At 40.6% G+C, this 14,360-nt stretch overlaps 1 protein-coding gene across 3 annotated transcripts in view; it reads right to left on the reverse strand.

Moving 5' to 3' along the window:
* Window positions 1-233: 233 nt before the first annotated feature.
* The window catches only part of LOC108940083 (transcription factor 20-like), a 32,697-nt gene continuing 18,570 nt past the window's right edge, over window positions 234-14,360 (reverse strand). For 2 of the 3 annotated variants that reach the window (XM_018761937.2, XM_018761938.2), the window contains exons 2-7: window positions 5,296-14,133; window positions 4,888-4,981; window positions 3,884-4,021; window positions 2,973-3,022; window positions 2,229-2,330; window positions 234-2,049 (exon numbers count right to left, since the gene is read on the reverse strand). In XM_018761937.2, the coding sequence (XP_018617453.2) occupies window positions 2,271-2,330; window positions 2,973-3,022; window positions 3,884-4,021; window positions 4,888-4,981; window positions 5,296-12,873 (7,920 nt within the window). In that variant the 5' untranslated portion in view covers window positions 12,874-14,133 and the 3' untranslated portion in view covers window positions 234-2,049; window positions 2,229-2,270. The remainder of the gene's footprint in view (window positions 2,050-2,228; window positions 2,331-2,972; window positions 3,023-3,883; window positions 4,022-4,887; window positions 4,982-5,295; window positions 14,134-14,360) is intronic. The other variant, XM_018761939.2, reaches the window with a different exon arrangement.

The following is a 14,360-nucleotide window of genomic DNA, read 5'->3' on the forward strand; positions in this document are numbered from 1 at the left end:
TATTTCATATAAAAATTAAACTTTAAATTAGTGTTCTGTACCCTGCAAAAGATGTATTCCAGAATCACTCAAACAGCAACCACTGGCCACATAACTGCTTTAAGTATACATTTTTTTTTTACATTTATTTAAATATAAATAAATGTAAAATGTAAACGTAAGTCACTATGTTAGCAGATATGAAAATGACATAGTAATAGCTAAACCAGCATAGATAACTTCCTGTTTGAGCCAGAATTTGTAGAGTATGTCACAACGACTACCTTATGCATTTCAGACCACATAAGAACACAGCCATTTTCCTGACATGCTTAAGGTAACACATCTGTAAGGGCAGCCGTTTCCCTTTGGGTTCCGTTCCAATTCTGCGGTAACTTGGCGTGGAAACACACCTGCATCAGCATAACGTCGGATCATGACCTGCCTCAGCCTGTGCACGAGACACGCTTGGGTCTCTGGCTTTGTATGCAAAAAGTATGACTCGACCTGTCTGTCTGAATCCTGAACCTGAATGAGGAGCTTATGGCTCTGGTTCTCAAAAGACTGATTCTATTACTATATTTTTTCATCATACACTTTCGAAAACTGTAAAAATGACTTCTAAGTGTAGAACATGCCAAAGCCCATAACTGGGATGTCCCTCTCAATACAGAAGAACAAGGGGAGAAGGATCATTACACAGACAAGTACAGACATATTTTTGTAAACATTAGAAAGAGAAACGTGGACATCAGAGTATAAAAGTAAAACCCATCAAGAAGCATTTTCCATTTTTTTCCATTAAATTTATAATTCCTGTTCATATTTACAGGAGGCTGTAGTACCCCTTTATATTGTCATTTTTTACTGGAATTAAAAAAAAACTGAAATGATGAAAACAGCAACAGACAGATCAGTTTACATTTCAGCGTTATATTAACATTGCCTTTTCTAGGATGGAAAAATGTTTATGCCTATCTGTATTTTTAGTTTACTGAACCTCTTCACTGCAAGAAATAAGGTTTTTTTTTTTTTTTTTTTTAAAACTTAAATCTTGGCTTCATTCACTCAGACACCCATAGGGTCAATATGGTCATTTGCATTCTTCCATCTTTCACTCAGATAATCTTTCTCTGTCTATAAACAAGACTTCAAAAAAGTCTGTACATATGTTGTTTGTGTCTGCTCTGTAAAACTGGAATGTGAAATAAGAACACTTTTCAAAGGACTGAAGGTAGATGACCAAATGCACACACATGTGAACCTAAATACACTCACACATAAATGAATTATTCAAAAGGCAACAGGCATTCAAATTTCAAGGCAATGCCACCCTCATGGAAACCCAAACTGTCATATTACTGATTCTTCTTCTCAGGCATTTGGTGGCATAAGAAATATTAAATGAGTAAGACATTTACGACTTTTTTTGTAGTGTATGAATTCCAAATTAAAATACTGCCATTCAAATCTGGAATGTCTTGATGACAATAACAGCAAAGATCAAAATAATGACAGAAAAATCATAATGATTATAAGAATAACACATAACATATTGGCCCTTTCTCAGTTTTTCATAATCTCTCGATGTCCTCTCAGATGCTTGTTCACAATTCCCTGTTCCCCTTTCCATCCATGTATCTGTACAGAGCTTCACAATAAAAAAAAAGATAAAATAACAGCAACGGTAAGAAGGAAAGCACAACAGCTCGGTCAGTTTCTCTACAAATTCAAAGCTTATTTAAGAGAAAGAAAAGTCCTTTTTATGAATTTCTTTATGCTCTCAGTCCGAGGGGTCGGCTCAGATTTTCTTTTCGGTCCAGTTTGTTTGCCTTCCCTCAGTCCTACTGTACAATCGTCCACAATGTTTTCTTTTTCAATAAATCTTTTTCATTTTTTTTTTTTTTTTTACACATTTTCTCAACCAATGACAGAAAACCGCAAATTTTTATTTTTTGCTTGGTAAAAAAGTCTTTCTAGTTCGTTAGCACTAAAATAAAATTGCCACGTTTTTCATTTCCTTTCATTTTTATCTCTTCATCCCTCTTTCTTGAACTGGCATTAGTCAACCTGAAAAAGGACAAAATAAGAAAATCCAAATCAAATCCACAGTTTAACCACATGATATTGAAGTTTCACCACAAAATTAAGATTGTTTAGTGGCTCAGAGAAGTACACAGATCCCTTCAAGCTAAGAGAGACATAGCTTCATTCGTCGCTACATCGCCTAAATTGAATCTCTATCTCACCAGTCCCAGTTGGAATTTCTTCTCTTCCTCACACAATCACCCTCAGCCTCTCTCTGGTTGTTCTGGGTGGATGATCTTAGCTGGTTTAACATTCTGAGAGAACTGCAGAAAGAGGAATTATGAGAAAGGGTGGAGAACTGGACGACACCAAACATACCTGCCTACACGTAGCGTTCAGAGAAATGAGTTTACAACAAGTGGCCAGTTCTAGGGGTGGTGATCCAGCCACAATGTGACTTAAATCAAATGGGCACCACAACTGTGTCAGAGGAAGATGCAGTCCATTTTAGGAATATTTCATTTGAAGGAACAATGACATGCACCCTGATGTGGAATGGCAGGAGTTTCTTAGCTACTCATAAGTGCCTTCAAGCAATATGTCCGGTGCATTCGGGTTGTCAGTGTCTTCCTTTCTGAAAAGTACTAGTCCTTCTCCCTTTGTTTCTTGGGAAGCACTTTGTGACCCACAATGAGTGAAATGGACAAAAACATGTAGGGAGTGTGAAATACATAAATTATTAATTCTGTGTTTTTTTGATGTTTGTTGTAAGCGTAATATTTAAGACGCCCTAATTTGGTATTTAAACTGGCTAGCATCTGTTCCAGACCCTCCTCTTCAGGATTTGACAACAAACAAAACATCTGTGTACACCACTTAACAGCATTAGTTTCACTCACTAAAACAATCAAAGAATCTCTTGACATTTGACTAATGTGCAGACTTTTTACCAAGTCTTTTCCTACCTTGTGCTTTGGACATCGTAATGAAAAGTTGTCTTCGTTCAGGGAGCACTCTAGGGCAGAGGAAGAAACAGAAATAGATGCATTAATTTCATACATATTGAAGTATAGAAAAGTCTTACAGACTAAATAGCTTATAAGGAAGATCTTGCATCCTTTTATTCTGCTGTTTCCTTTACAAAAACTAATTTTTTCCATAATAAACTACAATTTGCAGCTAACAATCCAAACAAGCTTTTTGCCACAATGCTAATGATTTTGCCTCATTTTTACATTTACATTACATTTATTTATTTACATAAATTTTTTAGAGACAAAGCTGATTTCTTCACCAGGATGTTCTTGACATCCACTTCCCCATCCTTGCTAGGACTCCAAGCAAAGTCTCAGTCTCCAGATTTCACCCCCAAAATCTCTGACCTCCTGAACTCACACCAAGCCACCACCTGCTCTCTTGATCCAATCCTCTCTCTTACAGTCCATTTCTGTACAACTCATTCCTTTCATTTCTTGCATTTTTAATTCTTCACTCTCCTCTGCTTGCTTCCCATATGTCTTTAAAGTGGCTGATATGGCTGTCAAAGAAACATTCTCTGAACCCAAACTCAGTCCAGAAATACAGGCCAATCTCTCTTCTCCCCTTTCTTTCCAAAATTCTGGATCATGCAGCTTACAACCAGTTATCCACATTTCTTGCCTAGAATGATCTGGGAATGGATGTCAATCTGGATTCAAGATTGGCCATTCCACACAGAGTGCTCTCCTTGCATGGTCAGAGGCTCTTCAGTCAACTAGAGCGGCAACATTTTAGACTGCACTGTCAACAACCGCATCCCACTTGCATCTACAAGGTGCTTAGGATTAAAAGACTGCAACTGAAACGGTCTGAGTTTTAATTATCGGGTAGATCTTACCAGGTGGCTTGGCGTAGCTCCCTGTCTTCCCCTCAGTCTCTTTCAACCGGTGTTCCACAGGGGTTGGAGCTGGATCTGTTACTCTTCTCCATCTACACTGCTTGATCTTTGGCTCTGTCTTGCCTGTCATGGACTCTCCTATCATTGCAATGCTGATGATAGTCAACTCCTCTCTTTCCCCCAACTGCCAGAGATGTGTCCTCTCACATTGCTGCCTGCCTCATGGACATCGCTACTTGGGTGACTGACCTCCCTCTACAACTTAATATTTTCAAAAGAGAGATCTTCTGTCCAATAGCATCTATCCAGCAGGCCCATCCACCTGTCAGCATCTCTCCATTAACGTAGAAAATTTGCTTGCTCTACGCAGCTCTTGGCCCAGGCCATGGTAATATCTTATCTGGACTAACGCAACTCCAGTTGCCAAAGTGTTTCCATGTATCTCCCCTCTTTGTCTCTCTCAATTAGCTTCCTGTGATTTTCCATATCGAGTTCAAATCTCTGATTATGTTCTACAAGACAGTCAAAGGATCTGCACCCTGATACCTACAAAACCTCATCACACTCTATACCTTTGCAAGACTGCTACACAAGAGGTCCAAAACTGAAAGTTAGTATGTTTTCAGTTTAGGCTCAGATGTAGTGGAATGAGCTGCTGCCGAATGTCTTTTAGACCCAAGACTCTCAAAACCCATCTCTTTCAGACCAACCGTTATGATGTCCTGGTAGTTTAATAAATTTCCATGACACCATCTGTCATGATCACCTGTGGTATTGGAGAAACTAACTGTACTTTGACAATCACATTACTGCAACTGAAGCTTTCATCTGTTGTGAAATGTATGTTGTTTACCTTGAGGTGTACACTACTTAAGAAACAAGCTTCTGCTAAATAAATAAATCTAATGTATACACAGATACCAAAGGATACTGATCCATCATTGTATGTTTTCACTAATACAAGAGATGTGAAAATATCCTCTTCTGAAAAAACCTACACTGACCTGCCTCCAGGGCACAAAGGTAGTGATATCTCAGAGTGCAGCCTTTACTGTAGCAACCAAGAGTTGAACCCGCCGCTTCACAGTAAGAGCAGCTCTAGCGGAGATAGAGAGAGGACTGTTACAACATATATATCGTTTACTGACTGTAAATCTCATGAACAACAGTCAGGCAAAGAAATGCAAAAGGTAACCACAAAACATAATAGTGCAAAGTCATGAGAGAGTCACGCATAAGAGATCCAGATAAAAAAATTCCAAAATATTTAATCATCTGTAACTGTTTTTGAAGAAAGTTAACAGTAATATAAATCTACTGTTTAAATTTGAAATAAGATGGGTAACAGCATTTTAAAATGAACGCTCAGAAGATCTTTAAAACAAAGATGAACTGGAGTGAAAAAAACTCACTGTGTCTCTGGCACCGTCTAGGGCTTCCTGCAGTCCATACAGCCTTCCATTGACCAAATACACCCCACTGGTCCAGACTATACACCCCTCATGTACCCACAACTCTTCAGCATCTATGGGCACCTGAGGGAGCAGGGATAAGACTGCTGAAGGATCAGTGGGTTCCTGGTTAACAAGCTGAAGAGGTGGAGGGGGCTGAAAGGGCAATAAGGCTTTGTTGTTAATGGATCCAGTTTTGGGCAAATCCTCATTGGATTTATGTCGTCTTTTGAAACGTGGGTGTGACGTTAGCTTCCTGAGTTGTGGTCTTTTCTGAGCATCCTCCGTCTGTTGCTGTGGACTCTGCAGTGATTGTTCAGGGTTAAATGCATCTCCTGTCAGATTCAACCTCACATCTGTGATGGTCAGTTCAGATGTCAGGTCCCAACTGTCCTTTGTTATTTCTTTGTTCCCACTTTTGTCTGTATTACATGACACACTCAGTCCTTCCACTGGAGACACTTTTTCAGTTGGAGTAGCAGCAGATGCAGGGTCTCTATCTTTTTCTGCTGAAGAATTACCATTTATTACAGATACAGGGGTCTGGATCTCTGTTAGCAACACCTGTTGCTTTGACAATTCAGCTGTGGTTGTTCCCAAATCTACCCCTATAGTGCTTAGCTTTACAGTTATCTGGTTCTGCCTGGTCACTGGAGAGTTCTTGGGAAGCTTTGTTAAATAATCAGGAGGATAGTAAGGTCCATAGAGATCTCCTAGATCTTTGTAGTTAGCCCACTTTTTGCATAAGCAGCAGAGGAGATGGTCACTTGTGCTTGACTCAGTCATCACAGGTCCAGAGAGCACAAATCCAGAGGAAGGAAGGGCCTTACCCGTTGGGCTGGACTGAACAAGGACAGATGCTAAGTTTTCTGCATTTCTCTTCTCTTTCACTTTATCCTTTTCTCCATCTCTCCTGACAAGTTGAGAAGAAAGGGCTGAGCTCAGTGGAGTGTCAGCTCCTTGACCCACATCCTTCCCTGCACATCTACCTCTGCTGTATTCCACAGCAATTTCAATCTTCTTCTTATCATCTTCTCCATTCACAATGGTACACACATTCCCCATCTCCTCCAGCTTTCTTTCTACATGAATATAAGGGGTAAAAACAGATTTTCTGTATGTAGAGAAAACCCCACGGCTGCAGAATTTTCCACTTCCTATCTCAGCATCAATTTCTTCCTTACTCAAAACCCCTACTATGCCTCTTTTTCTCCGTCTTTGTTGTAGCCCGGCATCTTCTATATGACCATCTTCCTTCTTTCTTCGTCTCTGTCTTCGAGGTTTTGCTTCTGGATCAGGTTTGGTCTCTTCAGTTTCAGTGTCTTCTTTTTTTGTTTGTGATATAATAGGAGGAGAAACTGAGGTAGGAGGTATTTTTGGAAATTGCAATGAGTCAGCAGGAACTAAACTTGTGTTGTTAGTGCTTTGATTCTCTACTGGAGGTGTAGGAGCTGGCACAGATGTGTGGGATACGGGTAAAGCATTAACAGACAAATTCTGAGACTGGGTTTGAGTCCTCTTTTGTTTATTCACACTTCCAACTGGGCGTCCCTTTTTCTTCCCAGATGGAAAATAGCCTTTTGGCACTGCATTCTCAAGCTTGGGTTCTATAAACTGTTGGTCTGTCATTGTGGTGCCAGTAGAAGAATGTTGATGATGATGTGGCAAATGGGGGTGTGAGGGACTGTTTAGCAGGCAGTGACCTAAGCTCTGGTTATGGTGGGGTGACTTGATACCAATGTAATCCCTTCTAGTATAATTATCCATACCTAATTCAATATCGCTCTCTTGAAGTTTTTGTTTCAAAAGCGTAGCTGCTGTGTGCTTACCTTTTCGTGTCTCTAGCTGCAAATAAGTAGTTTCAAAATGCTGAATGTCTGCCAAGCCAGAGGATGAGGGAGGTGGGGAGGCCTGTACAGGACAAGGTAATGGTGGGGGTGGGGGTAAAGGTCCTAGAAGAGGAAAATCAGGAGGCATCCTTAAATCATCCTTGATCCTCTCTCCAGCGCACTCTCTCTCTGTTTTTGGAACTCCTGACACCCCTAAGTCAAAGTTTAATTCTGACTCCAAATCCTTGATAACATTCCTTGTCATGTTTCCCATTACATCACATTTAAGCATGTTTTGATCTTGATGGGGACCACATGGATACGCAGTAGGTGGTTGAGGCCCTGTCTCCTCAGCACCTCTGTATAATACAATATCATCTAAAGAGAGAGCATCTCTCATATAGGGCAAGCAATTTCCAGAGCGAGCACTAATTCCTGTGAAATTCCCTTCATCAGTAGATTCATGGTCCTGGATGTCAGTGTTGTAAGAAGATGTTGTGTGAGACAAGTTTGACAGATGATTTGGGACTGAATCTGTATTACTAACACTGCTGTCACCATCTGCTTTTTTAATGTTAGGTGTAATTTTTTGAACTATTGCCTCCAATTTCATACCTCTGCCTTTCCTCTGTGGAAGAATTTTTGTTTTAGTAATAGTAGATGTTGGAGACACCGAAGAGTCAATTTGAGCAGATACAGTCAATGGCATTCTTGGACTGGATGGATTGAGATGGACTGCATCTATATTGAAATTAGCAGCATCATTATGACTGGATGCAGAGCTGGTATGCTGAATTGGGGGTCCTCGTTGCTGTCGGAATGTGTCCTGGTGCTGCCTTTTTGCTGGAATTGGAGAGATGAAAGAACGGATCTTCCTTCTCATCATTAAGGGTTTTGTATCCCCAGACCCACTTGTTCTGCTTTTACTACAGGTCCCTACACTATTACTACCTCCAGTACCACCACTTGTTCCATTATCAGTCACTGGATGCAATGATTTGACAATGTTTTCCCGTCCATCTCTTACATGGTTTGAATCTAATTGCTTCAGGCCTGTTGATGTAATTAGATGATTAACAACTGATTCAGGGGGTAGAGCAGAAGCAGGCTGCTGTTGTCCATCAGTTTGTCCATCTATTGCCCCTTGCGACATCTTTTCAGACAGTGACATGTTCCACATTTTGTTATAGTAATTTCCATGTGAAGACACTGAGGGCAGTTGGTGGTTAGAAAGCATACTTGTTTGTACTCCAACTTCTGAAGAGTTCAGGCGTTCACTTGTGTCTGGGTATATTACATCCTTGGATGAAGGATGATTGGTGCTTGGAGCTCGCCAGTCATCTACACTATGAGAGTACTGAACAGAATGTGAGTGAGGATAAACTTGTAATCTGTTAGTGGATTGTGGGGTTTGTGTATGATGAGAGGATAAATGAGGGTGTTTGGAAAGATGATGAGCACTCTGAATTTTGTTGGTTGCCTCCTTTCTTGTTTCTTCAAACCCAAATCCAGCAGTTTTTGTAGAATGGCTAGATTCATCTGAACCTTCAAAGTAGGACCGAAACCTTGAAGAATTTGGTGATGACTGAGAATTAGAATTTGAGAGAGAATGTTGGGAGGCTTGTTGAGGTTTGTAAGAAGCTAAGTTGGTGAGAGCTTTTCCTTCATTGTAAGTCCTACAGAAGTTCATATTTCTGTCCATTGATTTAGGAGATCTGGCATGGTGTTCAGAGGCATTTACTTTTGAAGTTTTAGAATTAAATATTTCAATGCTAGGGGCTCCCTTTATTTCATGGTTGATCTCTTCCTGCTTCACTTCCCTCTTTATATTCGGTTCTGTTTCATTGTCTTGTTTTAACATTTCAGATGAAGAACTTACTGACTGTTGAATAACGGAAGCTCCTGGGCACCCAATTTGTTGCTCACAATTCCCCGTCTCCATTTCTTTTTCTGTGCCAAGCACACCTTCAGATGTCACATCATCAGCTGGTGAATTGTCACAGATGACTGAATGACGCTCAGCTAAAGATATGTTCTGAGGGTTTCTTTGTCTTACTGATACTTGACTGTCACTTGTTTGTTCATGTTTGTTTATTGCAGTCTCCTGCAATAGCAGTTGCTGTACTGCAGAAGTGGGAGTAGACTGATTTAAGGACAATTTCCTTGGGGAAAGAGAATAGTCCGCCAGATTGATATGTTTGGAACTGGGTATGTCTGCAGATTGCGGCATGCTAGAAGCAGTGTGACCTGGGGGTATTACCATTTTACTCTGACTGTCTGAGGAAGTCCACTGAACTCCCTTTGATCCAATGCCAACAGCACTCCAGGACTGAAGAGAAGGTTCTTGTCTTAGGAAAACCTCACTTTGATGTCTCTCCTTTTGTGGGTATTGTTTTTGAAGGGCTGGTGTTTGAGAAGTGATGTGATGGTCCACACTCAGTGTAGTGTGGGTGGTCATAACATGGGGTCTTAACTGTTCCATCACAGATTGAGGATGTCTGTATTGGGAATAATGATGAGTATTAGGGGTTAGTAAGGGTTGAGAAAATCTCTCGTGGCATCCATAGCGTTTATCTGTGTGATAACCCTGAAGAACTTCTTGTAAAAGACTTGGAAATGGTTGTTGCAGATGAGCATTGAGATCATGCACTATTCTGTCCTGCCCTTCAATGTCTGACCTTTTTCGTACTGGAGAGCTGTAATGTGATTGATGCTGATGGTAATCCCGATACCGAAGATTTGTCCCTATTCCTGCTTCACATGATGTCGGTTGCCCGCTTGTCTTTAAATTCATCCCAGTACCCTTTGATAATTCATATACATAGAGAGTTTTCTGAATGTCAGAATGAGGTTGATGAGTCGTTACCCAGTGGTCGAAAAATGGTTTAGAAGGAAATTTAGCACCATGATATGAAGGGTTGGCAGTCAAAATTCCTTCACTTTCACCATTTTGACAACTTGAATCCGTGAGGGAAGAGCAAGAGTGAGTCTCATCTTTTGGGTAAGAGCTACAGTTTCCAGCTTTATTCTTTTGATCAGACTCATCTGATAATTCTGTCTGTTCTGGCATTGTCTCAGGCTGAGTTACTTCTAAACGGGTTGAGACAATTACCCCAACACCTCCTGTTGTGTAGGTTTCTTTAGAGCTCAGTTTTCCATTTGATTCTTGAGAATGGTCTGTCTTTTCACATTTGTTTCTCTCACTCTTTGTTTCTTTCCATGAAGGCTGTGTATGCTCCCATTCCTCCTTCTCCTTTTGTTTGCTTCTTCCTTCCTCTTTTTGAAGGCTCTTTTCTTTCTGGGAAATATCAAGTTTTGTCTTTCCCACAGGTGATTTGCTGTCTTCCTCCAGCTCCTTTAATTTATTGCTTATCTGCTCATGCTCTAGCTCTTTAGTAACATTATTAGAATGTACACAAGAAACAACAGTTTCATCATTAGCATTAGATGAAGAAATTCCAGGGGAAGGAGGAGAAACAGGAGAAGAGCCTATTGAAGAATGGACTGCAATGGGTTTCACTGATGGAGCAAGACAAATTGTGGAAGAAGGTGTAACAGCACATTCATCAGTCTGGCCAGTTTTCTGCGAGGGAGATGACATTTTGCACTGTTTAGATGTTACCATGTTCACATGAACAGGTGAGACATGACAACCCTTTTCAGTCTGAGACTTGACTTCATCTTGAATAATCTGGGATGGAGGGCAGCGGTCATCTGATTCAGACACAATGTCTATTCCACTCAACCTTCTCACATTCTCCATATGCCTTTCTGTAAACTGCTCTTCAACTTCAGCGCTCCTCATTGGACTGTCCAACATTTGAGAAGATTCCTCCTGCATTGCAACTTCAGAATTAGTGCTCCCATTATCCCTTTTACTTTTACTTCCTTCTCTTTTTGCAGTTGTACTACAAGCAGCATTTATAATCTTGTTTTTGTGCTGACTTGAAGGAATATACTGCTCTGATTGCTGGCCTTGACTTTGTGGTCCATTTTCTTTGCTTTTTTTACGTGAGACAACAGAATCTGAGAGCAGCATGTGTTGCACAGTATTCGGTAAATTAGCCACTTGCGTAGTTAAAGCATTCAGACTATTGTTTCCAGGGCCCAGGATTATTTTATCTTGTGGAGAAGCTGGGTACAGGGAGGAAGATGGAGGCTCACCACTGAACCCACCTTTGGTTCCTACTCCCATTTGTGATGGAGGGTGACTGTTACTTGGGTTTGTACTCAGACTGGCAGTGTTAACACTGCTGCTTCCACAACTGCTGCTGCTGTTGTTAGAACTGGGTGTAGGGCTTAGTTGAGGAATCATCTGTAGCAGATGATTGTTACTGTGGGTGGTTCGTGGCTTCAGAACAGGAGGGTGAGCTGGGTGTACAGAAGCTCCAGCAGAACTGCCTTCAACACTACCCATCAAAGGAGAAGGAGATGAACTACAGCTGGGTGACTGAACCACAGAGGCAGCTGGAGAGGGGTTAGAAATTGGACTAAAATTCTGGTGGAACTGGGGTTGCTGGGTTTGAGAATGCATCGGAGACTTCGGTACTTCTTGTGATGGGAACTGAGGTATAGAGAGAGCCATGGAGGAAGACTTGGAGGATGAGGGGTGTTTAGGGTAAGGAAGCCCTGGTTGGTGTAACACACTGGAAGGATGCATTTTGTAAGATGGGTCACAGGTTTGTGCCAAATTTTGCTGATGACTGTGATTAGGATAAATAGGATGGATAGGATGGTTCGGATGCGAATGAGACGACTGTGAATTATATGCATAATCAGAAGTGGGATAACTCTGACCCACGCTCTCAAACTGCCCTATGCTATTTGTACTAGGCAAACTGGGATTAGGATTTGAGTTTGAATTGACATGAGTAGAACTGTTTATTTTGCACTCAAAATTGTTTCTCCCAGTATGGTACCTTTGTGGAGGAGAATTATAAACACCTCCTGACCCTATGGATCCATTTGGAGGGTAGTGTAAGAAAGTATGAGGCAGTCTGTGACCAGAGAGACCATAGCCTCTTTGGTGGTGCCCTTGGTGTGAGGAATAATTTGGGGCCTGATGACGTAAGTGAATCTGAGGTCCAACTGCTGGAACTGGGGAGTTCTGACCTAAACGGTACTGGTGTGAGGGAGAAAAGGTTCCAACACCACTGCTACTGCCGTTACCACTACTACCAGAGCCAGCTGCAGTACCGTAGTCCACCTGATAGTGAGACATCCCAGAAGCAGAACCTGAATTTCTGACAGGCCGGTATGGATGAGGCACTTGACTATCCACATTTGAAAAACCCAAACCGATCCCATAACTGAATCCCTGGCTTCCTCTTCGATTTTCTTCCTTGCTACTTGCTGAAAAATAATAATCAATCACTTCTTTCCTGAAAGGGATGTTGGTGCTGTTAATATCAGCATGTTTTGAGTCACTCGGGAATACCTCCCCACCTCCACTGACTCGGCTTCTTGCCCCATAACCCTGCATGAGGGCTGCCTGGCTGGTGTGAATAGGCATCATATTGTGAGGATGCTGGCTCTGTGCCTGAGGATTGTGTTGTTGCTGTTGTTGTTGTGCTGCCACATATTCTTCAGGTATTCTTGGAGAGCTCTGAGGGTCTAATGACCGTGATGGGTAAAGGGAGGTCCCGCTGCCTCCATCAACCCCACTAGCAAACACAGGATGAGGAGCAGAACCATCACGAAAACTTTTCATTTTTCTCTCACTACACTGAATAAATCAGCGTACAAATAATTTCACTGATACTGTGGTGAGAACACTTCTGGAAAACTATTTCCGTAGCTGTAATAATACAAAAAGAGTCTGTAATAGTAACTGCAGACAGAACTGCATAAAAGTGGCGTCACAAGCGCAAGAAGTCCATCGTTGCCACAGGCGCAGCTGAAGCAGGTGTAATTCGCGCAGTTGTAGCAGCAAGACTTTTAATTTGCTACAGCCAAGGCAGACAGGTGATAGAAGACCTGGCCAATAAAAATCTTCAAGGTACACAACTGCAGTTCTTTTGTCCTTTTTGGCTAAAGGTAATTAAAGTATCTTACTGGATCTCGAATTGTAAAGTAAAGGAAGTGAAAACGGGCTGCCTTCTGAAAATTTACACAGACGTGAGTAACAATTGAATAGAAAATATAAATATTGCAATTATCACAAAGCAGACACAGCAGTTTGGCACTAGAAGAGAGCAAATATGAAAATTTAAATGGATCTGCACCGAAGAGTAAAGTAAAGCTCAAGCTACCTTAGATAACTACAAACAAAACTGAAAGAAGATAGTTACACTGTAATAAAACACAACTGTTTTTGCAAATGCTGTTAACTGCTATGGTTACTGTAATGCTTCAAATCAGGTATCACAGCCATATCTAAAATCTGAGGAAAAAAAAAATTTGCAATAGCATTAGCAGCAGCAGTCCTGTACTATATAGCACAACTGGTATTTCAAGCTTAAGCTTTGCTCTACAGTGACAAAATTATTAAAAACATGACATTCGTTTGTCCAGAAAAATATCTACTTCAACTTCAATAATTCTTAGTTTATTTTTTCTTCGTTCTTAATGACTGCCTGTCCTTGTTTTTCACTTGTTAATACTGACTTTATAAGTGGAATCTTAGTTTGCATTTGCTTACTGTTACATCATGAAAAAAGAAAAAAGTGATTCTTTGGTCCCCAATCAATCCTCTTTTGTAATCCCAAGTTTTTTTTCTTTTCCTAGTTGGATATATCAAAAATATATTCCCTTTTTGTATTTTATTTTAGCGTTCTGTTGATTGATTTATCCCTCTCTTCTTTTAATGTGTCTTCTGTTTATCATTCTGTAATTCCAAGAATTTTTTTGCTTTCCTTTTTCATTGTGATGTCCATGAGCACATCTCAGTCAGCCTTCTTTTCTTGCTTTCTTCTGCATGCAAGGGAGGACCTTACATTCAATATTCAAATATTCCATTGAGGGAAAACACCTGAAAATATACGGGGAAAAAAAAAATCAATTACCATTAACAACAATTTTTTGGTGGCCAAGCAAGCTACTACTAATTACAGTTCAGTACACAGTTGGATTTTAGAAGTTTGCATTTTTATGGATCAAAACACTTCTTACATCTCCAGTTTCATGTTCTGTTTATACACCCTTCTTTCATACTGTGATTCACAGTTTAGTATAGTATGAAAATATGTGCATATCCAT

Source organism: Scleropages formosus, chromosome 20, assembly GCF_900964775.1.
Source record: "Scleropages formosus chromosome 20, fSclFor1.1, whole genome shotgun sequence".
Lineage (NCBI taxonomy): Eukaryota > Metazoa > Chordata > Actinopteri > Osteoglossiformes > Osteoglossidae > Scleropages > Scleropages formosus.